The following is a 27,942-nucleotide window of genomic DNA, read 5'->3' as shown; positions in this document are numbered from 1 at the left end:
TGTGGTCTCAGCAAATGAACGATCAGAAAAGTACACAAACCACAGTTCTTCAGCAAACTCGCGTATCAGAGCGTAAATTTGGCTTTTCGAAAATATATTGTTCTCTTATATATATCAATTTTGGGCCTTATCACGGGTTTTGCTGCTTGAGAACCAGTATAATATTAGTTTTTCGAGCCTATACTCTGAAATATCATTTTTACGTTGTTGTTTTTTTTATATATATTTACTGTTCGTATATATAAAAGTATTTTCAGTTCGATAAAAAATAAACTACTGAATGCGTATGCTATGAGGACTATATTCATCTTTTTTGTGCGTACGGTAATAAATCAATTTGGTGGTAAACCCACTCAGAGAAGAAGATTATAGCTATTGGTAAAAGGAACGTGTTTCCATAATAAGGGGATTTTAATTTCGACTGTGGGGCTTTCTGCGCTAATGCATAGGAAAAGTATCTTATTAATTTTTTACTCAGTAATTATCATCACCTGTGCGCTTCGTCAATTTAGGTTGATCTACTTTGCAGATGACGATCGAACCTACGACTTACTCAATTATTAAAAATAATCATTGGCAGCACAATCACAGCAGTGTCTCAACAATTTGAATGATTAATAGATGGGACATGAATCCTGAAAAGACACCCAGCAAATGTTGGTTTACTTGTGTTGCATTTAATATTTCGACCTGTCTCAACATTGAACGATACAATGGTTCCATTACATTTGAACCCATGACAATTGCACCTGCATACTATTGCACCTATGGAATTTTTTTTGTTTTACGGATATATGAACCCATACTCACCCTAACCCATGAGTTTTAGCACCCGCATATAGATTGAACCCGCGGATATACGCATGGGTTCAAATGTACGGTCACCCGATACAATATATCAGGTATGCCATATATACGTGCTTAACATAGCATAAAGAGTTTTCCGCAAAAAGATAAAAATCAGTGGCGCTACAAAACTTGAATTATCAACATAATCGAATTTAGAAATATTCAACCTGTTAGATATATCGAAAACAAACTATTATGTAGCGTGAGCCGCGCTACGACTAGTTTGTAATAAAACACCTCATCATAAGGTATAAACGACAATTTCTCAATTAGCAAACCTTTTTGTGATTATATTAGGGAATTTAAATAAATAGTGAAGTACTTTCTCACTTTTACTTGAAAATTGTAGAATGTACGACAAGCGACATCATAAGAGAAAGGATGCCCATTTCGAAGCAGAAAATGACTTCCTCTTCTGCATTCAATAATAACTTGCACTTGTGCAACTGAACCAGTATTTTAAAAAGTTTCCATTTATTGAATATTTCATACATGAAAAACAAAATACCGAAAAACATATAATAACAAGATAAGATGAAAGACACCATTGTGCCATGAAGATTTCATTAGACCAATATACCGTAATATGGAATAATACACAAAAAGATTAAATACCTAAGACTAACATTAATTTCGCATCAACCCCGAAAAACTTCAAGATAGTGTACATCTAAGTTTATATTTGATCAAAATGTGTTTTCAAAAAGGCAATTGTAAATCTTGAATTAATACAGATAAGAAAATGTCACTATGGTCAAAATACCAGTTCAAAGTTTTTTGAGTAATAGGACAAATGCTTTATATATTTTTTGAATTTCAATGCAAAGCTGTTTTCTATGTGGAAGGTATAATATGAAGGGATAAAATCTTACATTAATCAGAGAAACAAGATCGATTTACAAGATATGTATAAGATATAAGTGATTCAAGAGCCTTGCTGCACAATAACACAAAAATATTTCATAGTTGAACTATGTATGTCTAAAGAAGTCTGACCTTGGTCAGACGAAATGTAACAGAAATATATTTGTGTTAGTATGCAGCAGGAATCACTTTAGATAATATCTTTACTCTTGCTACAGCATCCTTGCATTATATGCATACGGATCCACCGGCACAAAAGCATGGAAGAAGGATAAGTAGTTAGTTTCGCACAAACCAAATCCTTAGCGAAAATATGAAAAACATGAATTTTCTTAAAATAAGCGAAATATAACCAAAGATTTTTTTGCTCATAAATCGATATAATTCCTAATTATATGGAACTAATTTTCATCTGATTAATTGCTAAGTTGAGTTTCTAGATTGTGTCAATTTTAACGACTCAGTAGGACATTTCTATGTAAAGAAGCAATAAAATAACAGGGCATATAATACGCAGAACAATAAATAAAAACTTAACTGGCAGAATGTAAAAGTATTTCCAAGTGATAAGATTTTTTCAAGTAAAAAATAACATGATATATAATAATACTACACAAAAAAGAGATGCAGGAATTCAATTATAAGTTTTGAACATTTAGTAATTTCCTCACAGAGACAAATAAGAGAGTCGTGTGAATAAAAGTCAGTCAAACAAATTTTTTGAAGGTTTCCTCAAAGCATGCTCTCTATAAATATTAATGATATGTATTGAGACATATTGTTCTTTCAGCAGTAAGGCCAAATTATTTATCCGGATTATTCTAATACAGGGATGGGCAAATTACAGTCCGCAGGTTGGATCCGATCCATCACAGTATTTCATCCGGCCCACTTGTGTTTGCTAGAATAATGACTACCGGTATATTCTTTATGGATATAAACTATCTGTTTGTTGTACATGAGCTGGTATGCTAGTTATTTGTAAATAAACTGTTTTATTTATTCATATTGAGTTTCAGGTCTTCGACCCTCCGGCCCAGTAACAAAGTCTCGGGAAAGTAATTGCTCACCCCTGCTCTAATGTTTAACACATTCTCATTTGTAACAAAACCAAACAATCACGAACATCTCAAGTTGGAAATGCTGAGCTTGCCATAAACAAGCACAAAAGTACTGTTTAGTGTGAGTTAAGGCACAAATAATAATGGATTGTAAGAAAAACTTACCATATTATTGGCGACAGCATACACTTCTCAACATATTGGGCAATAAAAAATTTCAACATCGAATTTGACTATAAAGTTTGAATAAGAACAATGGGTACTCATGAAGTATGTGTATCAATATGAAACTAATTTTATTCGCCTATTCTACATCAAGTTGTGTAAAGGGAACAAAGCCTATGGGCAGGGGGATATTCCCTTGGCTAATACAGACAGTCCCTTAACTCGTAATAGAACTGAAATAAGGAAAATTGGACTAAAAATTATGGCCTAACCCAAACCTAGTACACATACTTCGTGAGTAACGAACAAAGATATGATTTTTCTAACTAACATCAATTTAATATAAATTATTATGCAAATAAATCTATAACTTGTATTTGCAGAAGTGCACTTAAATGTACTTTGGACTGAACATGTATCAAATTTCCATTCCAAACATGATTGACTTCTACTAATGCTAGGAAAATTCGAAATGAAACAAGTGCACTTGTTAATTCAATTAAACGGGGAAATTTTTCAAACATCCCAAAAGGCTGAATAAAATTAGCTTTGCATTGCATTTAAGAAGATGTCAATGAAATAAACTAAAGCATTCAAAAGTTTTGTTGTCGTTTTTTCTTTGCTTCAATTGCCTCCAAAATGGGCTGCTTTTTATGATGATAGCGATTGCGTAAGTTCTCAATTTCCTTTTCCATTTCTGGGTCAAGTAGGTTCAAGCGACCTTGAAGTTCTGTCAAGGTTAAAGTTTTGAGGAAATCAAAATCAAGTTCACTGATGTTTTTACCGACTTTCCAAGCTTGATCCGGAGCAATAGAACGCGACCCTTGACCCCCAGAATCGCTCTTATCCATTTTATCGAAATAATCCATGAAAGATGGCCGACCGTTGCCACCGGCTGTTTCAGAGTTGGCTGTAGGGCCGGTATCGAAACGTTGCATGGTTCCGGTATCTTCTTCATCTTCATTGATAACCATTGTACCAATCTCAGAATCCAGTGTACTTCCATGTTCTATCATTGTAGCATTTCCTTAAATTAAATAATATGAAGATAAGTACAAATAGATATATAGCGCATCTTTGTGAAAAGTGCTGCTGCGCTTTGGTAACCCTACCGGTATTTAGTTGTTAATAAGGACTCTTATATCACTCTGATTCAAGTATTAATGGTTTAAGGTATTGTCTTTGGGTTCCAGCACTGTAGCAACCAGGGGGTGAAGTATAGTGTAATTTTTTATTTTCAACTCTGACGGAGTATACCAATATTTGTTAACAGATCGTTGAGAACACTTGAACTTTATTTGGACTTTTTTATCTTCCAGACTCTGGAAACTTCAAAATTTGACTACAACTCTGTTTGTATATACAATTCCTGCTTAAATTCTGACTCCATTGAAATATGCTATACTCAAGACCAGTGTTAACTCTAAGCAAATTATGAGTGCGAAAGTGCTTCGCAGTCGAAAAAAAAAGTGCGAAAGTGCTTTTGCCGATTTTAACAAATTAGGTGCCCTAGCCTTTCATATAACCCATTTAAAACGGCATAGATACTCGAAAAAGCGCTCCTCCGGTTAATATTATGAATTAAAGAGAAGCCTTTTCGTTAACGGAGTTCCCTTTAAGCGAATTCATGTTTAATTAAAACAAGCGAATTCATCGGCAACGAAATAACATCTGCTAACACCTGCCGCGGACAAAACTTTCATGCAATGTATCACTGTGTCAGTCGCTTACTCCCTAAACAGCAAAGACTTTCACATTTGTTACTCCTTCCATCTAACAGACACCAGGCAGGCTGGAAACCATATTAGTTACAGGGTGGATCGTTTGTACAAATCCTGTGCAAAATAATCCCCCAGCCACCCCCCCCCCCCCCCTCAAATATAAATAGCAATCAAATAATTAGGGTTAGGTGCGCTGGAAATTCAACTTTTCGATTTATCCCTAAACCTAATCTGATAATTATTAATTTGTGATTTTGAACCACTTTGAAAGTCGCCACCCGCTGTTTTAAAAGATAGTTTAACCTACGTTTCCTCCGAAATATTACGCAGGATACTCCCCTGTTTTAGGAGATAGGTTGACCTACTTTCCTTTCAAACTTTTTTCTCCGAAATATTACACAAGATCACTTTGAAAATCCTCCCGTTTCGTGAACAAGCGTGACCTAATTTCTCATTTACATTTATATTATACTATTTCAGAGCTTACCCAAAGACAAGTAATTTTTGAATGTCGACATGCCTTGGTTTGCGTGCGAGTTAGTTTAAATCGGGCAGAAAACATCATATATTGGCAAAATGTTCAGTAATGTCATGTACTTTCAGCATTCATAAATAGCACTCTTTGTAATGCTGCTGACCTAGTATCAAATATTCGCATCACAACGCCACTTGCGGGGTTTCCATATATTTCAATTACACTAATAGGAAGGATGACACCAAAGAGTTTTCTTTTGCGAAGGTACACTAAATATAACAATGATGGGTGATTCTTGAGAAAAACATGAATATAAAAAATAAACGAATGATATGATAGTGGATATCCTGAAAATTAATGTTGAAAGAGAATTACGCATTCTCAGATATCGGACATCCAGTCGCGATATTCAATCGTTCATATGCACAAATCTCACATAATTGCTACCCAAGTTTGTAAAGTTTAGAAACCAACAAACAGAAAATAACTTATCCTAAAACACAATTAAAATTCAGTCGGCAATAAATTCGTCGCCAAGACGATGCCATACAAAACAAAAAAGATTTGGTCGCGAGAGTTACGTGAGATGCTGCCGTTGTTTTTTAAGCAGAATGTAAAAAAATTTATAATTAATAAACGGGAGTTACGACGCCCTTTACACATCGTGTGTATTAAACTTCCCTGGTAAGTACTTTGGTAAGTACTATTATTATTGTACTTATACACCTGTTGGAGTATTTCAGACAATTTCGAATTTAAAATAAATGAAAACCCGACATATAATAAAGACGCAAAAGTAAAATGAACATTGATTGAAAAGGTTATTATTTAAGAAAGACAACATGATCGTACAATTCCGCCAAAACCTCGATGTTCGCAAGTGAGATGATAAATAAATTCTTCCCTGTATTCGATCAATTAACTTTAGCGTATCGTTGTTCTGCCATCAAACAGCCGGGTGCAAAATATTTCCGTCCTGTGATATGCTCACAAATATTCTCAATATTAATATCATACCCTCGCGTATGTACTTTCTATTAGTTCTTTTGTGATCCCTTCCATCCCTGGCCAAGTCATGTTTCGAATATGTGAACATTTTATTCGACCATACATGGCCGGCGGGATGTTAAAATTGTAAACAAGAGAGAGGTAAAATCAATCGCGAATTTCGTTATAACAGCTCGTTTACGAATTGTTGCGCCTGTTATCGTAGAAAATGATTACATTTGTTGTATTTTGAGGCATTTAAGCAGTAATAATTAGGGCATGACATCATCAAAATCGTCAAGTGAGATCTTGAAATTGCAAATTCCGTAAATAAAATTGTGAATTATTCGGTAACGAATTCAGCTTTAATGACCCTAGGGGTATTGTTTTGTTGAAAATTAATATCAATGTGAGAGCGCCAAAAACATACAGTTCATACCGATGCGACTGCAATTGGTGTGGCGCGTTTATTAATAGTGTAAAATAAATTAAACGAATATCAATTATAACCAAGCCTTTCAGCGTGTTTATTTTCTGTGGGCAGGAATCGTAAAATACCATCTTGAGACAAATTCACTTCTATTATAAAATCTTAATTTTTAGTTATTATCGTTATACAAATAACGTGTGGCAACTTTTTAATTCATCGTCGACCAAAAAACCGCCCCACACTCGTCCAAACGTGTGTCGAGCTTGAACGACAGAAACAGACTCATCGACGACCTTTATTAGGGAAAATATGTATTTTATTGGGAATGCAAAATAAATGTAACAAAACGCATTTTTTTGTGATATAACTTTGTATTTTCGGAAACGGGTTGCCGTGAAAGGTAAAATTTGATCTAAATTAATCGCAAAAATGTTTTATTTTAAATGTAACAAAACACATTTTGCGATATAACCTTGTATTTTCGAAAACGGGTGTCCTGAAAGGAAAATATGATCTAAATTAATCGCAAAAATGTTTTATTTTAAATGTAACAAAACACATTTTCGCGATATAACCTTGTATTTTCTGATACCGGGTGTCATGAAGAGTAAAATATGATCTGAATTAAGCGTAAATAATGTTTCATTCCAAATGTATCATAACGCATTTTTTGCGATATAACTTTGTATTTTCGAAAACGGGGCGTCACGAAAATTATTAATCTAATGTTTTATCTATCGTCTAACTAAGTCTGGAACACATCATTTTCGGGGAGAACTCTAGCCCGCGAAACGTCATTTAATTTAAAATAGAGAATGTTTCACGCATTTCAAAACGGAAAATCACCAGTACCATTCAACCCTCCGGATTCAGTATTCTATATCCCCGTGTCAGAACTTTCTGAAGAATGGAACAAAGAACCCGTCAAACCGCCGCGGAAGAAGGGGAGTATTTTTTGCACTAATATTTAGGGCGTGACAATATCAAAATCGTCAAGAAACTGGTGAATTTGCCAATTCCATAAATAAAATTGTGAATTGCTGGGTAACATTTTAGCTATAATTATCGCCGGGGTATTGTTTTGTTGAAAACACGTTGAAACTTAAGGGAATTAGTTACAATTAGCGCCTGACCTGTATTAGGCACTCGAGCACTCGAAAAAAAAAGCACTCGAGCCCAATCTTTTTAGCAAGTCGCATACGTGAAATATCCTGTAAAAGAAGTGCTGTTCATTAACGTCATCTCGTCTTATGACCACGCCGAAATGCCTTTATTGCCGAATTATTCAATCACTATTTTAAATCAACATTCAGGATTGGCACAATTTCAGATTTGCGAAGTTTATCACCATAGAAATACATGAGAAAGTTAATTATCGTCTTAATAAATATCTGCAAAACGGTATGGATAATAATATTACCGTTCGCATAAAATTGGGACCGTAAATTTACAAATCTTGATAGGTAATATTAAAGTCAACGCAAATGTTAATTTGAGTCCTCAATGTCTTCAACAGCTGTTGCCGATGTGAACGAACGGGTAAACCCGAAATATAAAACTTCGATGTCCGCCGACCCACAAGAATTCATATTTGTGAAAAAGAGAGGGCGGGAATATAGATTACCCAAAACCTGGACCATCGCCTCGGTGACAAGAACAATTAGCGATTACAACGGAATTAACCAGTAAAAAGGCTTTGTTGCCGATTTTTTAATGTTTCCACCACGTTTATTCGGTACTCCTTGAAAATATTCGATTCAAAAAAAATATTGAATTTTGCCCACCCGTACTCGCATATCAATGAGAAATATTTGTGTAAATATCGCAAAATCCCGGAAAATGCCACGTCCATTCAACATTTGATTACAATAAAATGGCACTTAATGGTATTTTGTGAATTTGGTGATTTTACAAATCTGTGACATGCTGCTAAAAGTTTAGTCTGATTTGAAAATCGTGCAGTTTGGTCACAATTTATCCAAAGTGACTATAACACGTTACTAACACTTTTATAGTCATTTTGAATTCATCGATATCAATGATAGTCACATGACCACTCTCGTTTAAAGAAACGCACTGCTAGTATTCCAACATCTGGTTTCAAACACCTGGGAGCGTTTTTTGCGGGAGAAGCGGAATCGGTGTGCTTGTATAATAATCATATTATAAACAAGAATTTTGCGGTTAATGCAAAAGCTTTATCTCCTATGTCTGCATCTCATAGGTTAAAGTTCCCGTAAATATCCTTATGATATGCAGAATTGAGTTACAAAAGTACTAGTATGTTACTTATTTGTCAACTTAATACTCGAAAATATTTGTTAACTTTGAATTTTTATTCCATTCGGAAAAAAGCGCTATTTCTCTTCAAAATCGGAAAAAAGTGCTATTTCGCAGTCCCTAAAAAAAGTTGCGAAAGTGCTTCGCAATTTTCGCAAAAAAGTGCGCTAGTAGTGAACACTGCTCAAGACTCCGCATCAGCAACAGCAACTCCAATTTCAAGTGGAGATTAGTTTAAATGTTGATATGTAGAGTAGAATAAGAATGTAGTACTTATAGGGAATTTTAACTATTGAATGAGTACATAAAGCAAAATGTATACAACAAAATGCTAAAGAGTAATCAATAAAAAATGATTTAAATTTTCAACAATGACAAACAGAATAGATTGGGGGCCGTGCCCATGGTGAAACAAGATGAAATAGAATGTAAAAATATATTGAGTTGCTATAACTTGAAAAATTAACTTCTCCAGGCATGGCACAAGACTTGATTATTTGTCATAATGTTCAACACAAAAAAGTTCTGTTTGACATTTTGAAAGTATTGACAATAACCAACATACCTGTGCTAGAATTAGTGACCATGGTACTGTAATCAACATCCACACCTGAACCTGGTGTAACCATCGTACTTGCATCAATCTAAACAATAATACAAGGTATATAAACTATAAGTATCTGATGGTTTGTTCATTGTAATTCAAAGTTGCCACAAGTTATAAAATATAGATTACAGCAGCGGTTACCAAAGGGTGTGCCATGGTGCGTTGCTAAGTGAGCTGCGAACTAACTAAAATATGATTGAATATTTTACATAATGTATTTATCATAAACATTTTTTTTTTAATTTTAAATGCAGTGTAATAAATCAATAAATTCATTTTCCCTTCCTATGTTGTTTACTGTCTGTTACGTAGTGTCTGCTTCTATTGTTTCATAACAATACAGGTAGACACTACTTATTGCAATCTTGCGAGTTACAGAAGGCAGAGATGATGAGGAAGAGTTGCTATTGCCTGTTTACCAACTTTAAAAGGCATAAAGTACACATTAACGATCACAAAATTTGAGTTTTATTTGAAAGCAGCATTTTTTTAGTGTAATTACGCCTGCTGCCTGGAGTTTTTTCCCTGATAATTTGGCGGTGCATGAACGAAAAGTTTGTGAACCACTGGATCTTGTTAACGCTCTACACCCTGCCAAAGTCTTGTTTAAAGGTAATGTTAGAAAATCAAACAACGATCTATACAAGTCGCTTTTAATCTTTTTGTAGAGCAGAACCCCGATGAAACATTCCAGGGGCTCAGAGGAAACCTGTGCATTGTGCAATGATTAATATGTATATTTGAATATACATGTTATCATAAAATTAGCTAATAAAAATGTGAAACAATAATATGAAGCGGAAGACTATTGAAACACACCTATTATAAGAATGGTCGCTAGGAAAGCAGAATATTTGAATTCAGATAAGTTGATACCTTTTGGGTGCTATTAGATTTCCGTTATATATCCCCTATGCCTTTAAAAAACTCTGTAAGAGTAATTCTTTGTGAAGATAAAATAGCTGTTTGACAAATTTTCTTTTTTTCTAACGACCACCCTGTATAATTATATTAATTCGAGTATTTGATTACTTTCAAACAATATACCGCCGGTACACATAATAACATAGACTCTCAGCGAACCCCGCGAATGAGCTGGCGGAACAGAAGGGATGTGGACAAGCAGATATTAATATGCATGATGCTACTATGTTTGTGGAAAGTTTGAATTTTTCTGGGTCTGCGTAAATCCCCCAAAGTCTCTCTTTAGTTAATAAATACGCCCTGAGTAAGGTGCAAAGGGTTTGAATTCAAATAATACCTCATCCTCGTCCTCTTCATCACTCTCACTCCCACTATCTTCTCCCTCTTCATTTTCTTTTCTCTTTTTTATTTCCATCGCTTCTTGAATCATATCTTTCAATATAGCGACTGGTTTCGCACCTGAAATATAGATTCATAGACATTTGAATATTCCAAAGTATGATTAGCAGAGTGATCCTTATTTTGGGCTCTTTATTTTTGCCTATATTTCATTTACTCGATAAACATCAATATCCAAAAATTACTCAGATGTCTGAATTCAATAAAACAAAGTAACTACTAATTTTTCTTATTGATATAGCAAAACAGATGCTTAAAGACTTCTACTGCTGCTTAATTACTTATCGATCTCGATCGGTAAGTATGTAATATGTTGATAGGTATTTGTCTGTCTGTATGTCTGTGTGTTAGATGCACGCGATATCTCATGAAAGCGATGTTGAATCTGCTCCAAATTTTGCAAGTGCATTCATCATATCTCGGACCAGAAGCCTATTGACTTTGGATTAATTATGTCGTATAATTAGCGAGTTATTGATTAGTTAGTGATGGGACACGCGGTGTCTCTATTGAGTCGGAGCGAAAGCATCGAAACCACAGTTTCTGTTTTGTGGGTTCCCCTAACTTTCGCCGCTGCGTACGATCGTCTGCGTAACAATGCCCTGTCTGCGATGTGGAGCGTTTAGGTATTTAGGTTACACGCCGCTTCGATTTGTGGGGCTGGCGATGACCGGTGTATTGTCCCAAATTGTCAAGTTCAATATTGAACATGCGGAAGATCGAATAGTCGGCGGTCTCCGATCGCTATCTAGTTCCTATTTTAATTCATAGTTGAGAATTTGATATTAAACTGCCACAAACTTTCAAATAAGTTTATAATGATGAAAATACTGCTTTTATTAATGCTAGCAAAAAAATTATTAGATACTTTTGATGAAAGGATGTTGTAGTAACTGAGTTGCTGTTGCTCTTTGCTCCGGACTTTTTACCAAACATTTGCTGACAAAATCTATAAACTCCATTGACCATCTGAAAAAGATATGACAGTGATTCTATGACAAGGGAAAAAGGAGAAATAATTCAGTTCTAAGAGAATTGACTGTATGTGACATTCGAAAACAGAGATATATCAAAAAAAAAAACATGTTCAATCTTTCACAATTTACTATCAACGTCAAGAAAAAATACCTACGGTAACTAAAGCTGACTGATAAGTGATAAAGATAAGATGAATGTAAAGATAAAACGTTTATAATTTATTTCTACTGCCCAATTTACCGTATTTCTCCGCGTATAATACGCACTTTCATGGTCAAATTTAGTCCCACAAATACGGGGGTGCGTATTATACATTGGTTTAGAAAATATAAAAAATATTAATTCTCATTTTATGCTTTAACCGGCTAATAATTGTCACATTTATTAATCTTACGTTCTTAATTTTATGTGGCAAAGTCTGTTAAAATCAAATCATGCTTGATTCGATAGAAGCATACCCAGTTAAACAACAAACAATTTAGTGTTGATAAAGGCGCAGAAAAAATACGCTGTACATTTGTTAACTGCTGTCATTGTCTGGTCTGTTTCTCTCGTTTTGCCTTATCGGCAAAATTTTATCATAATAAATCACTATATGAGTGACCTAGGGATTCCGAGTGTTCTGATATCGGGGCCTTGTCAGCTTTTAAAGGGGAGGAAATAACTTTACAAGATACTTTAATGTCAAATAACATCAATTCATGATTGGCAGATGTTTCACAGGCAAAGACATAAAACATATTATCAGATATAAATAGTTAACAAAAGGCAAGCATACAGAATGCCTGAAACGGCCGGAAAAAACTACCTAAATTTTAGTCGAACATTTTTTTAACACAGTATTCATAATAACAATTGAAACAAATGTAAAAAATCAGCTCTGTGACCTAAATTAAAGAGGGCAAAGTAAGCAGTCTAAATCATGTGAAATAATGATTAATATTAGAGCGATTATTTCCTTGAAATCGAATATTAAGTAATATTCAACACTCAACAGATTAAAAAGCAGCATGATCAACTCATGACGTGTGGGCGAAGATAGAAAAAAACTTACAAAGTTCATCTTATATGGTAAATTAGCTTGCTCACTAACAATGTAGTCAAGCCATTGCTTTCAAAAAAAAAAAATTGTTTTATCATAAGTGTTAATTAAAAGTCGGAAGTCTATTCCATATTATATTTCTTATCATGCTGTTGAACAGTTGTTACAATGATTTTATTGCTGGTAACTGGTAACATGGATTAGGAATACAACAATACCAAGTTTTGACATTTACACTGTATTATGTCAGTTAATTAACAAGGCTAGACGAAGACCAAATGTTTACAAAGGAATTCAATGCAAGACACAGCAACAACATGCCTGCTTCTTTTATCACTAAAAGTGGTTTTCATAAAAAAAATGAACGCTACTATATAGTAAATTCATGTAGTATCAATGTCCATTTACATGAAAAAAAATGCTGCTTACTTTTCTGGGTTTCTGAATGTAGGTGGAGGGTTGGTTGGTATCATAAATATTGCTCTCATGGGATGAATATCTGAATACGGTGGTTTTCCTTCCGCAATTTCAATAGCTGTGATTCCCAATGACCAGACATCTGCTACGCAGTCATAACTAAACAAAATATGTACAGCATTTAGTATATAAAGTATTTGTTCACTTATTTTAATAATGATCAATAAGATACCGAAACAATTATTTAAAATTTCTTTGATTAATCAAAAGCCGTGTTGTAGAAAATGCAGCAGAATTTAGGACAAGAAAAATAGACACTAATTCAATAATCTACTGTTCAGCTTCTACCAAGAAGTTAATATCTAGTTGAATGACAAGACTGTGCAATAAAGAATACTCACAACTAAAGCATTCATATTTAGTATTAGTTTCATACATGATGGGCCGAGATATTTAGCTCAAATTAATAAGGCGGGTACTATTGTAATATTATGTATTGAATTACAATTCCTTTCTCCTGTCTATTTCCTACTTCATATCCGTATGTTGCGGTTGCCACAAGAATGCTTGAACAAGATAGCTTCCAAATGATGAATGATATTAACTGCCTTAAGAATAATATATAATTCCCCAAAATAGTATTCAGTGTGTTTGATTGAGTTATATCTTGTTTTGTATGAAGAAATAAGACTACGATACAACAAAAGTTCACAAATATATTCACAATTAATTTATTTTTATTTATAATGGAATGACAATAATGTCATGCAATGCAAATAAACCATATATAGCATCACAAAGCAATGCAAGTATTGAACAGCTATGATTCACCATTTCAACAAAATGATCCGTTATTATCAACTTACCCTATTTCTTGAATAACCTCTGGTGCCATCCAGAATGGTGTTCCGATCACTGTGTTACGTTTTGCCATGGTATCAGTCAACTGACCTGCAACTCCAAAATCTGCGAGTTTGCTGTTTCCATCAGTGTTCAGTAATATGTTGCCTGCTTTGATATCTCTGAAATTATAGTGATATTTAAAATAAAAAAAATTTGAGGTTTGAAACTGTTCGAAAATATCTCCATTTGAAGACTATGAATTAAGAATAGGAAAGTTGCTATGGGACGGTCTGAAAAAAACATGGTCGTCAACGTTTTAGAGGTTATATAATTATAAGAATCATTAAAACAAGATTCTGTCACATTCCCAACATTTGATATTTGTGCAAAAATACATCCATGAATTGAGCCATTCGCCTAATAGCCTAATCTGATGCTGGACATAGTCTATATCTGAGATGGAAAAAATATTATCTCATTAAAAATGTCCTTATTAGTATTAGTACCATATCCCAGCATTTCAATACATAGCATACTTGAGTTTCTGACTTTCTAATTTGAGAATGACAATTTGTCCTATTGTAACGAAACAAAAAAATTTTCCACTATTATTTGTTAATAGTAGAACTAACAGATTTTATCTGAAGAACAAATTCTAACTAAATCCTAATTTTCCAAATTTTATTTTCATTTTGAAGATTAGATTATCAATAAATCACGTACATTCATGGCTTCGAAACCAAACGAGCTTGTTGAGTAGTAAATCAACCAGTACTGGCAGTTAAAGTTGGAGTGAGTCTATTAATTTGAAAGTTTCAATTTGTAAAAGTTTGAAGCTATGGTTTTGTAGTACCAGTAACCCAGGAGCAGTCGAACTAAGAAAAAGCTGGAGCCAAAGCCATTGTGATTTCAAACAAGTAAATAACGCAAATTTTTTTCAACTTACCTATGAATCTTTCTCATGAAGTGCAAATATTCAAGTCCTTTCAAAGTATCTCGCAATATAGTCCCTATTTGTTCTTCAATCAAAGTTTTGCGTCGGAGTCTGATGATGTCCGATACAGATCTAATGGAAGGAAGAATGCTACAGTCACACACTCGGAACTCGTAAGTAAAGAAAACTGAGATCTGAGCAAGGCTACAGGCAACCACAGAGGTACAAAAGGGCTGCTGAGAAGAAGACTGAGCTCCGAGTAAAGCTACTGGCCACCACTGAGGTACCAAGAGATTATGAGGAGGAGAATGAGTTCTGAGCAAAGTTACGGGCAAGCACTGGAGTGCCAAGAGCTGATGAGACTACAAAGAACTATAGTGGTAAATACCTTATGAGTACTTGAATAATTATATCAGGCCAATACAATGATAAGCTATCAAACAGTGAATACCACGTAACTGAAGCCTGAGCTGATACAAAAATATAATTAATCAACAAATTAAACTGAAATAAAATATTTGCATAACTTAAAATCATATTACATACCCAGCACCACAATATTCCATGACAATCCATAGATCTGTATTCTTGAAATAACTTCCAAAATATTTCACAACATAAGGAGAATCGCATTGTTGCATTATTGCTATTTCTTTTATAATTTCTTGAAGATCTGATTCAACAGGAACTTGCTTGATTGCAACAACCTGATTAAATAATAGATGAAAGAGTCAGATATACAAAGATTCTGTTTCACGACTGTTTTCATTTTTAAGTTGGGAGTTTTATTTAAAACTCTGTGTCCTACAGAATAAAAATCATATTTCTCAATTTGCTACCTTGGAGACCTGATTCGAAATTTTGAACAAATAGCATCAAAGATCGAATTTTTTTTACAACTTGTGATAGAGGAAGAAAATATGAAAATAACTTGCCCTAGGTATAACAGCATAACAAGTTAACAACATACAGATAATACATTATATGACATCCGAACTATAAATTGTGCAAATATATATGTATATATCAATGAAGCTTGAGTTTAAGACAATCTTTAAAGATCTAACCATTACATGGATTATTAACAAATATTTTAATTTTGATTGAATATTGAATCAAACATTGAGTTTTGGAATCAAATCATCTTACCTGTCCAGCTTCTTTATAAATAGCTTTAAAAACACATCCATACGATCCCTCTCCCAACTTTTCAAGAAGATCAAATACTTCATCTGGTTGTTTTGTCAAGCTTTCTTCACTCAATTTTTTCAGTGGTTTTTTATTATCCATTTTTTTATTTTTTTTATTAAAATTTCACGAAACTGAATTGAATAAAAACAATTCTGATTAACTCTGGTCCAATTCCAGAATTTACATTTTTTACAGTTAATTGTATAAAAGTCACATCTTTACATAGCTTTGTTTACAAGTTGTTTCTACTATCAAGCTACAACAAGGTGAATACAGAAGTACGATTGATCAGTAGAACACAGTTCTCCGATTCCAAGATGTCTTGACGTTTGGTTATAATATGAAACAATCACTCTATTTGTCACTGAAACGAGGGCGTCTGGAACAATGTCAGTCGTCACAGTAAAATTTTTTTCCATCTGTCAATCGGACCATTTTCTACCGAGAAATTCTATGGTAGCGTTTTTAGATTGCACTTATTTATAGTTTATTGCGCAGTGCTGGCTTGCCAATTTGGCGAATTTCAAGTTTTTAAAGTAAAATTGAACAATATATGATGGATACAGTACAGACAACAAGATGGCAAAAGGAGGTTTGAATTATAACTTTGATTTCCAGGTGCCCTAGGAGTTGTTTAAAAATAATAATATACAAATAGTTGAGGATTTATAAAATAATGGGCATATTTATCACAAAAGCAACCTATACCCAACCTGTACCAGTATACATATACAAATTGTGTCATTGAATACAAGTGGATTATGAAGTATTGCAATATTAATCTGTTAGTTCCATCTAAACATTATAATAATAAGCGGAATATTTTTTAACACATTTATAACTAGGTTTTCGCAATGCTACAAAATACAGAAATAATGGCCTCAGTAGCTTGTTTTAAAATGGAATGTACGAACAGCGAACAGCCTGAAAGCAGACAAAGACAAAAAATTGGTTGTTTAATTTTAAATCATGAAATTTTCAGCCAGAAAAAGCGACATATTTTTGAAGGGCTTTATCGGGCATCCTCCAGTCCTCATACAATTTTGATTAGCCTACTAGGGCAGTAGTTCTGTAGGTGGCATATAACGGTCAGACGGTAACAATTTAAGTTATGACTTTCAGTCGCCTGGGTGATTGTTTAAAAATAATAATCTGTAAACACTATAATATTTAGACTATATATTCATTTAGGAATATTTTTTCAATCAATTCAGCAATTTTATTTTGGTCGCTCTGGTATAAAACGAGACAAAAAAAACGGACAAACAAAATGCAGACGACCTGGAAGGCGGTATTATTTGTGCAGCGAAGCGGATGTGAAACAAAATCATAACTCTAACAGTCTTTGGTTATTTGGGTGGCATGTTTTAAACCGCTGATGGAGTTTCTGCAACTTTTCTGAGATTTCCGAATTTTTTTTATTATGTGTTAAAACAAGGAAACAATATTCATCACATTACATTAAATTTCACCATCCAATATAATTCCCATCATCATTCTGTCATTGTATATTCCATTAATTCAGCATCAGTATAATCCAATCCATTCAAATAATGTCGGCCTTCCACATAACTTACAAGGTATGGTACCGGTAACGGTACCGGTACTCATTGTCAATTCCATCAACCTATCCACATTCGATAGATGGCGTAAGTAAAGGAATAGGTGGAGAGAGAACTGGTCTCGAGATGTCGTAAAAGATACGAGTAAACCAGAAAATTGGATTCAACCTAAATATTGGATTTCATGCCAGCAACAATCTCGAAGACGCAGAATAGACGTTCGGTTCAGCATTCAGTTCACGCTACTTTCAGAGTATGGCAATACTGGACATTCGACAATATTTTGGCGAGCCTCCCTCGTTGTTTTGAGCACTATTAACCCCGATCGGAAAACTATTCTGTAAATTATCTTATCTCCATAGACATTGCTATCTCTTCAAATGTTGTTACTGTTGGTGCTGGTGAACTTCACTTCTTTGCCACGAGAGAACAATGCAAAATTACATTTGTCGAAATAATCTAGATATATCTAAATGAATGCTAAAATAATCTAGAAAATAATCTAACATCTAATTGGGCATTTATTACATCTAGATTATACGAAAATAATCTAAATCTAGTTTGAAATAATCTAAGTTGGCAACGCTGCAAAGAGCACCGATTTTCTTGTTTATTTCCGTACAATGACTATATAGCAAAATGTCAACGGTGACGTAACAATTGTAATTATTGCATCCCTGAGACACTTTGTTCTTTCATACACATATTCAAGTATGGTTGTACACATTGCCCTGCGGTTTTGCGTGTTATTTGTCAGTTGTTAGTTGTGTTTTCAAAAATTAGTTGAGAATGAAGTATTTTAGTTGTCGTTATGTGTTCTGATGAGCATTAGTTTAGTTGCCGTAATCAAGAATTAGTTCCAAAGAATGCGATAGCCTAGGCTAAAATGAGCTATTAGGCTATCGCATGTAAGCGGCAGGTGATTGTGCCGTGAAATTTTGATATAAACACTACGACTTCAAATGTGTTTCAAATGAAAGATATCGCTATAAGCTTTGCAAGGCAAGTTCAACGAAATTTTATAGTTTAGTTGATTTGTTTATTACATTTTGATGATTTTCAGAGCACAGCAGCATGGTCAAGCCAGGAATTTGAATATTTATTTCGAAAGAAAATTTTATAAGATTTTTAGAGGAAATTGATTGAATTTTTACACAAAATTATAATTTAATCAAGTTACTATTTTAATTTTGGCCTTTGGAATGATGGCATTGGACGCGGCGCATATATTTATATATAAATATATGTAGCGGTTTTCAAAGAGCGGTAAATTGTCGGCAGTTAGCGGGCGAGGATCGGGAGATTTACTATTTTAATAGAAAGAATTAATATGAAGTTTTCAATGTATGTACAGTGGATTCTATCAGATTTATTAATCTACGCTTAATGCTGATGTTCGTAAAATTATGAAAATTGCTGTAGGCCTATTCTCTTTTTCTTGCTTCACACAGTCAAAGTTGAAAAAAATCTTCGACAGTATTCTAGGATTTTATTTGCATTGCAAATCAAAAACCTTTATACTTTAATACTATAATAAAACCTGACGGAAACTTATAAAAAAAAAGCGTCTAATCAGTTTTCCCAGCCTTACCATAATTAACGGCAGCTCATAATTTCAAATTAGAAGAAACCATGGGAATATCGCTTACCGGTACAGACAGGTTGCCCTCGTCCAGCACTTTCGGTACCGATACCATTACTTATCCTACCTATGGTCGCCTTCGTTAGCTCAAATTCAATTACGCCTATCAGTTGAATGAGGTACCCTAACTGTCGCATCGCACCGTATCTTTTCAGTCTATCTTGTCTCACTGTGAACGCGATTCAAAGTGGTTGTCTACTTGCCTACAACCACTGATAGTCACAACGAGCTAAAGTGAACCCATTAGTGAGTACTGGTGCACTGCACGTCTAGTTGCATAGAGTCATATTGCGGATCTGCCTTGTTCGATTAGATTTCAAAGAAGAATGAACCCTGATCTAAACTAGAGCTTCGAACATACAATTTATTATTTCCACTTGGTAAGTTTTCATTCTTAGATTGTGCTATATACACTCAGTTTACAGGCATACATTTGCCAGCCAGTTTTTTTTTACAGCAGTCTCCTCAAGCCCATTCCTCGCTTGTTTTCGTGAAGCCGTCACTTTGCTTTTCAGCCCGTGTGCTGCCTGAATTTCTTAATTGATTGCTTGGTAACTGTAATGACAGTCACTATTAATGCTCTATGTTTCTCGGTATTTATTTTTTAATTGTGCTTGTGGTATTCAGATGTAATAAGGTTTTATAATTGGTTATTGGGATGCCCTTCAGCTGGGCAGAAGTCTTATTCACTAATAATTTTTCTCAGTATTGGATTTAATACCAAATTGCCGCGGATTCAATAATGGAAGAAGGAACAGGAAATCTCGTTGAGTGATTTATTGTTTTAAATCCGTCACGTTACATCAAACTGAAAAGATGGCATTTCCATTCAAACAGCAATAGTGACGCCGCACAAATGATCACAGCAAAGTGAATGTCTCATAATTAAACACATTACACAGATAATAAACATACAAATTTAGCATTGGGCTCTAAAGAATGTGGCTACCAGAAAGAATCTTGTATATTTGTAGTTTTGGTCAGATAACGTTTTGCATGTCGGGTAGCATGGCAAAGGTCAGTTGGTGTATATATATTTCCTAACTTTCGATAATACAGGTATAGGCAAAACTTTGTTTTAAATACGAGAGAAATTGATATTTATACCTAGCTAGAGTTATGAGAGTCTACCAGTAAGATATTTATCAGTTCATTCATGGCTTGAGAATAACTAGCCGGGTGATCGCTTCACGTGAGTGAACGTAAGGAAGACCATATGAACCGCCTAGATATTTGGATTTTCTGCCCAGCAAAACAGCTTAATCACACCGGCACAGGGTTGTCCATAACAAATCGAATATTCCAATATCAAAGTATTCGAATACTTTTTCAGCTAATTTAAAAATAATTCCGAATAGCAGCCAATTTTCCCCGTGAGCGATGTTTTTCGAAGGAGATCTTTGTTGCGACACCTTTGCAGGGTTCGTGGTGGGCATTGCTGCAATTCCTTGTCAAGGCTCTTTATTTACGCATTCATTCCTATTACGTCGAAAAATTGTAAATTAGGTAAATCCGTAATTGATAATCAAGCACACTCGAATTCAGCCGCCCGCAAAACGTTTTCTCCATTCGCCCGCGAGTCCCACTATCAGTCCTGTACTTCGCGAACGAAAGTGAAATCAAAATTTATAAAATATTATGTACCTTCAAATGGAGCATAAAATGCGTAGCAAACTGCCCAATTCTAATTCAATTTTGATTCGTATTTTTGTACTTGAAAAAATAAAAGCATTATATTTGTAAAACAGAGCTACCCCACTATTTTCGCCGAAGATCCGTATACAAAACTTATTGCGGTCGGCCTTTTCAGAAAATATATTATACAGTGCGCCTAAATAGTGTTTCAAATTTGAGGTTGGAGAGTAAACAGAAAACCGATTCATGGAAAACTGGGTGATTGCAAAAACTTAAACATTCATAACGTAGTTCCCGGTTTTTGATTGTTCGATAATCAAGAAAACGCTATTTCAAAAGTTACGGCGTCACAGTTCTTTTCTCGTGGGTGCTTCAAAATATAGAATCAGGTGCGGTCCGAGTCGAATACTCGAAAGATCCGGATTCGGACCGCGGTCCGCCAGTTGAGTAGCCCTGCTCTGATATATGGCGGCAATCTACGGACATAAAATGTGTGGTGAACTGCCCGATAATAATTAATTTATAATTCGTATTCGCGAAACACGGCCTTCCACCCGCTTGAAACCCCTGACCGGGCAATATAATATAAAACTGTTAAACTGTAGCTTTGCACCAGGCCCCAGAACCGAGAATTTTTAATCAGTAAGATACTACATTATATCCAGAACACACACAGGAGAAGACGTTAGCACGTGTGCCTTCATTTGATTGTGCTTTCACTTTTTCGTAATAAATGTCTGAATGTCCAACTTACTCAGTTTCTCTGATAAGTTTGTGTAGCTCTCTTGACATTACTTCACCATTTACGTTCAATCATTTGAATTAATTGCCTAACTAGCTAATCTCACACCATGAGTGTCCTGATAATTACCTTGTCTGTATACCGTAAGACAAGGCTGCCCAACCCGCGGCCCGCCGAACTGTTTTTTGCGGCCCGCCCTACAAAGTGTGTAAGAAGACTATTTAAATGTTCACTATGTTATATATCAATTTATAGGCTTAAGTATGTTTGGTGATTTTGGTGTGATTATTCCTGCCATCTATCCACATTCAATTGCCGGTTCTTATTATTACGTATGTGTCAAGTCTTGCACCCTGGTGGACATCGACGTCAGTTTTTATTTTATTTCTGGATTAATTTTTGGATATTGTGCGATCATTGGGGACAAACGCTGAGCGCAATTATAGGAATGAATTTGGAGCCTAAATTTGCAAATTAATTTCATTCCGATTGTTTTCTTTCGTGTCGACTTGTCGCCAACGTGTCAAAAAAAGTCAACAATATCTTTAGTTGATCTTTGATCCCGGGACTCGTTGTCCTTTTTTTTTTAATTTTATATTTATTTTTATTATTTATGTTTATGTGATGTTTGTGTTTAGATTTCGGAAATGTCGTAACTGCGTATCCGTCAATGATTCTGATGAAATTGACCTAATGGCATTGCTAAATAAATATTAGTACTTATTAAATACTTGTATTGGTGTTTCCAATGTTTCGAAACGGCCCACTTAAACTTGATATTCCCGCAACATTGGGGCACATTATGCTAATTTAAACCTTGAGATAGTATCATAGCTACTATCAAGTAAATGGATGAAAACATTACAACCCAAATATAACACTCAATTTTGACGCGATGTATGTGTTCTCGTGTGGTCGTCAAAAAACGCAATTGTGTTGTGTTATACAACACAATTGTGTAATGATTGATTCTTTGATTCGGTGGCCAGCGAGTGTCATGTCCGAGCCCCGTGGTACCAGATATTCGAATAGTAAACTGCGATTCTAATATTCGACTTGATATTTGAATAATTTGCCAACCTTACCCAGTAACCAGAGAGCAATTATTAACTTGATTGATTTCATGTTAATGAACTTGCCTTTTATGTATTATGTAAATTACCTACACCGAAGTTAGAAATTAGCTGGTAAAAATGTTTGGTATAAACGTTTGCGGCCGCAACGAATTTCGTCATGTGAAAGTGGAACGCGAGACCAAAACCTGCTACACCAAAATTTTGTAGCAGGCCGAGTTGTACCGATTTGCAATAGATAATGAGTTTTGTATCGTCCCTTGCTTTTTCATTTAGTCGGAGCATACATAGGTTTGTATTACATAACTAAATATCTGTCAATCTGAGCAAGTTTTTTTGGAAAAATTTGTCTATTTTCAACCAATTATTTGCATTGCGTAAATGACATCCAATAAGTCACTGAGGTTGTTCGCGGCTTCATAGAGTGGCTTCATAGCTTGCCACTTATCAAGGACTATTGTTTTTGGGAGAATGTGCTTGTATATACAAGTATATATACATAGTTAATATAACATTGCAATATTTAACATTGCGCCCCACAAAATCACGGCTAGCCAGTGTGACGTCATAACCTTGTGACGTCCTTGTGTAAAATCCTCAGAAACCAGTCAAAATGACGTTTTGAAACACTTCTTACACCTATGCTCCAACTCCCATTTCTTATTTTGAATATTTCCATAGGCGCCATTTCACACGGATACGCCACTACTGAGGCGAGCTTCGATATCCGGCAAACTCGGGTAGAAAGATGGTTATATCAAAAATTAAAATACACTGTTTATATAATTGAGAGGGTACGGCAAATTATTCCAATGTTCTTCAACGTACATATCCAATTGTCGACTGTCCTTTGATCTTTCCAACCAGAACGCAGCTGAAATATTAAAACAGATTCAACATAACACAGGTAAGAAAATTACGAAATACACTACCGATGAGAAGCAGACTTGAATATTTAAATATCGACTTGCACAACTAAACTCAAAAATCCGTAAGATTCGGAAGTAAACGAAACAGCTTGATACATCACGATAGCGATGCTCAAATATAAAGACACGGAAGCCAAAAAATGTAGGAGAGTATGGAATCTATCTCAATTGTACAGAAGTACAGCTGAATGATATGGTGAATTATTTTTATAATTACTGTATATCAATTGAATTTCCCCGACTTTTATTTCTACATTCTCTTCCAAATCATATACGATGATTCAAATCAATCTTGTTGGTTAATTATTGAATGAATAAGTTTCTCTTTGTGCTTATTGCTTTAATTTATTTCAATTTTTATTAACTCGTTTTTTTTCTTGGTGTCGCAGACTTATGATGACCATCTCTGGTCCTTCGCGACCTCCAGTCAATTGCAATGAAATCCGTTACTGTAACGCATAATTACTTTTTCCTATTTTGAATTTGTGTTGTGATTTCTTGCACGACGAAATAAACTTATTGTCTATTGTCTCAGTAGACTAAAAGGTGCGCAATTTTTAATTTTGATTGTTTTAGTTAATAGAGAAAAGCGATTTTTTTCATCAAAGGAACAAGAAAAAGAATTTCGATATTAAACATTTACTAAATTTGACATATTCATATAAAATAGGACAACAAAAATAACACCAAATAAACGGCAAATGCAACAATGACTATGGAATATTACCTATACATTCTCTCAATCAGACTCATCATACAAAAAATAACAACAAAGTTCAAAATAGAATACAGGATTCCAGGATAGCTATGGGGTATCAGACATTTACCTAATTTAAGTCAGTCATGCAAAGCAAGAACAGGAAATTCGAAATAAACCACGAGATGCCACGATGATTATGGCGTATTAATAACATAATACAAAACGATTGTATGTCCAACAGAATTTATCGTTCTTTCCGTGAGTGTATTAGGGGAAAAGCAGCAAATAATGATGCAAAAAGTGTGTTTTTGCAACTGGAATATTAGCTCAGCAATGGAATAACTTGTGAACTCGTCATGAACTATCAAATTTTAAGACTTCGCCCAACAATGACAAATGTGCCTTAACACTTTCAAGTACACAAGACTGCTAATTAAATAGAACGACATCCCGACTTCACAGCTATAAAAGACTATTAACAATATTATCAAATATTCTAGCTGAAACAATTCGCAATTATAAAAATACATTGAACATTGATACGTTGAACAGACAGATGATTTGTGAGATCCGTTTCGCCTCAATCCACTTGTTCCGCAATCCGGACAGAACTTGCATGATGAAATAAAGTTAGATATCAATTTTCAATAGGAATAGTTGCTGATCGTAAAGAGCAGTGGCGATCGCGCACAAGTGGGGGCCGAGACTAATGAGTAAACTACTGATTTGCAATTCAATATCTCTAATTCATCTTGTAGATTAGTTATGGAATAAAAACTGGGGTTCTCAGTCTATAGGATAAAATTAGCCCCAGGGGGTGAACAGGGTAAATTAGCAATCAAATAATTTTAAAGTCAAAAATTTAATTCAACCCACGAAGAAAAACAAAACGAGTAGCGAGAGGAAGCAGCGCTGGCAAAGAACTTATTTTGACAATCGTATATATTTGAGTTTTATACGCGCTATCATCAAGTATTTGGTGGTGAAATCTGTCACCACGGGCATTTCCGAGTTTTAGGATTTGTGTAATAAGAGTTATCATGCTCTCACTACGGAGTACGGAGGTAGACCATGTTTGTTGGTTACAAACTATAGCTAAGAGCTTTAATGTAAACATTGCACATTCCTACATTTAATACATTCTGCCCTTGAAGTTCTTGTAGCAAGTTTACAGAATTGGAAAAAATAAGTCTGAAATAGAACACAAAGTTTGACAACCCTTGAAATAAAGCATATATATTCAAATTTACACAATAATATGGACCACTAACCGAATTTCGTCACGGGACTGGCAAACGATAATACTCAAAATGAAGAACGCATTTGACTAAGAACGTGCTGGTAACTGATTAGCAATATAAATATTTTTCATTATTTTATTGTTTTAGAGAAGGAAACTTCTATATGTGGACAGTACTTACTTACTTGAAATTTACTTATTTAGAGTTATTGTACTTGGTATTAAAGCACACAACTATTTAAACCATGAACGCTAAAGAGCGAGTTGTGCGCAACTATCTGACAAACCTGATGAAAACTGAAACCAAGAGTTTGTTTACGCATATCAAGAAAGAATTGGAAAGGAATGAAGTATTTGAAGATTGTGGATCTCAAGCTGAAGCACGCGCGCATCTCCAGCAGGGTTTCAACATGATAACGAGTAAGACATGGGAATCTTTAAATACTTTGGTATAGGTTTGAATCATGTGGGGTTAAATTATGTAAAAGACGATTGTTGGACTCCTGTTTTCCCTCTTGGACTCCTGGAGGTGATTTACGTGAAACTGTTCCATCATATCTCCGCCATTAAGTTCATGCATCCAAGACTAATAATAACTAGCCAACTAATCCCGATAGGCGATATGGACTGATAACCGTGAACGAGAAGCCGTGGTGTCCACGTAATCAATCCGTCTTACGGATTTCCTCTTGATTGACACTGTGATAAATATGGAAAGACAAATATATCGACACTTACTTCAACAAACTCTCGATTCGTGAGATTCGCCTTAACCTTATTCGCTTACCTCGTAATCAGGACATAACCTGTATGATAAAATACAAGTTAAAGACCATCGAATCCGAAATATTCCAGCTCAATTAAAAACGCCTTTATGATTTAAGCAAAAGCGAAATGACCTCCGCCAATGTTATTTGGCATTCATTTTTATTTCACTTAACACATAGATGCCTATGCCGGTACATATAGAATGTTTCGGCTTGAAATAAATGATAGCATTCAATTTCAGTGTGAATTGAATTCAATTTATGAAACACGGCCTCTTGCAAAGAGTAAAAGTAATTTTAGAGCAGTGTTCCAACCTTTATCGTTGAAACGTTTTGGAACTTTTTATTATTTTTTGACTTGATAGATCATGCGCACTCACACTTTTGTACAATTTAAGTGTGTTATAATTATTCAATATAGTAAGATCAATAATGAAAAATACAGAATTTTAGTGGCTGTATTTCAGCAAATACTAAGCAAAATTATCCTCGTTTCGGAACGTTTAAGGATATAAATTTGAAAGAGTCTATGATAAAAAGTTAACCTACCTTGCTTATATTTGAGACACGCCTGAATGCCGTACCTTGCGACACATGTTTCTCACTTACATTGGATACTTTCAAGCACTGATTGACAATTTCTGAAGCAAAATAAAACCACTGTAGAAAACACTACGTTGAAAATTTCTGAAGGTTAATTTCAATTTTCTTTAATTAAATTGTTTAATGCATACTTGTATTTCTCTCAGACGCAGGGGAAATACTACATACATTTCATAAACAGTTTTCAGCTTCCATCAAATACATTTAGGGACTAATTGCACACTACGATTTCGGTAACACAAACATCAGATTCTGATTATGCGCGTTAAGTATTAGAAAAATAATGAATTTTGAAGTTTGTTTTTAAAATAAATCATGATTCGAATTGCAAAAAAATATAATTACCTACATACTTTCTTATATTTGAGACGTATCGGAAAGTCACTCCTCTTGCTTCCCAAAGGAAAACGTTTCCTTTTTCGTTTGAAGAAATTCAATCACCGATTTCAAATTTCTGAAATATAAACAAAAAGCTGGTTATAATATGATGGTGTAAAACGGCAAATAAAGTTTTATAAGGAAGACGTACGGACGGAGCAGCAGTATTGCAAATTACTTTATATTCCCCGAATAACTTATAACAAGAGAGCGATGCTCAAATATGTGGATACTAAAGCCAAAAACGGAAGTAGTCCGGGTATGAAAGAATTGATCCAGCAGTTAATGAAAAGTAGTTTTTAGAGTATTAGTTTTTTTATAACAATAAGATACTAAAAAGGAAATAAACACGAAAAAAAATATAATACATAACGAATTCTTATGTAGGCTACATTTCGTGTTCAATAATATTGAACCAAATAATCAGTAATTACCCATCAGCCGTCGCATGGGCTAAGTATGTTTAATGATTGTGTTGATAGAAACTCTTACAAGGGTATTGAT

At 34.5% G+C, this 27,942-nt stretch overlaps 1 protein-coding gene and 1 long non-coding RNA gene across 3 annotated transcripts; both read right to left on the bottom strand.

The window, feature by feature from the left end:
* Nucleotides 1-1,312: 1,312 nt before the first annotated feature.
* LOC120344243 (serine/threonine-protein kinase 4-like) lies at nucleotides 1,313-16,298 on the bottom strand. Its single transcript, XM_039413359.2, has 9 exons — nucleotides 16,126-16,298; nucleotides 15,523-15,683; nucleotides 14,989-15,108; nucleotides 14,066-14,221; nucleotides 13,212-13,358; nucleotides 11,631-11,731; nucleotides 10,701-10,822; nucleotides 9,398-9,476; nucleotides 1,313-3,966 (listed from the first exon to the last, which is right to left on the bottom strand). Exons 1-9 carry the CDS (start codon nucleotides 16,264-16,266, stop codon nucleotides 3,533-3,535), a joined length of 1,461 nt encoding a protein of 486 aa, XP_039269293.1. The 5' UTR covers nucleotides 16,267-16,298; the 3' UTR covers nucleotides 1,313-3,532.
* Nucleotides 16,299-22,893: 6,595 nt separating this feature from the next.
* Nucleotides 22,894-27,517, bottom strand: LOC120344251 (uncharacterized). Of its 2 annotated transcripts, none has more exons than XR_013475378.1 (3): nucleotides 27,414-27,517; nucleotides 27,007-27,098; nucleotides 22,894-23,695 (listed from the first exon to the last, which is right to left on the bottom strand). It is a non-coding gene; the product is annotated as an uncharacterized LOC120344251 (long non-coding RNA). The 2 variants fall into 2 exon arrangements; XR_013475377.1 differs by having other exon boundaries at nucleotides 27,410-27,515.
* Between the last annotated feature and the right edge of the window lie 425 nt (nucleotides 27,518-27,942).

This window comes from Styela clava, chromosome 5 (genome assembly GCF_964204865.1).
Source record: "Styela clava chromosome 5, kaStyClav1.hap1.2, whole genome shotgun sequence".
In the NCBI taxonomy this organism is placed as follows: Eukaryota; Metazoa; Chordata; class Ascidiacea; order Stolidobranchia; family Styelidae; genus Styela; species Styela clava.
The sequence above is the reverse complement of the archived record's forward strand: the minus strand, read 5'-3'. Positions and strand labels throughout refer to the sequence as shown.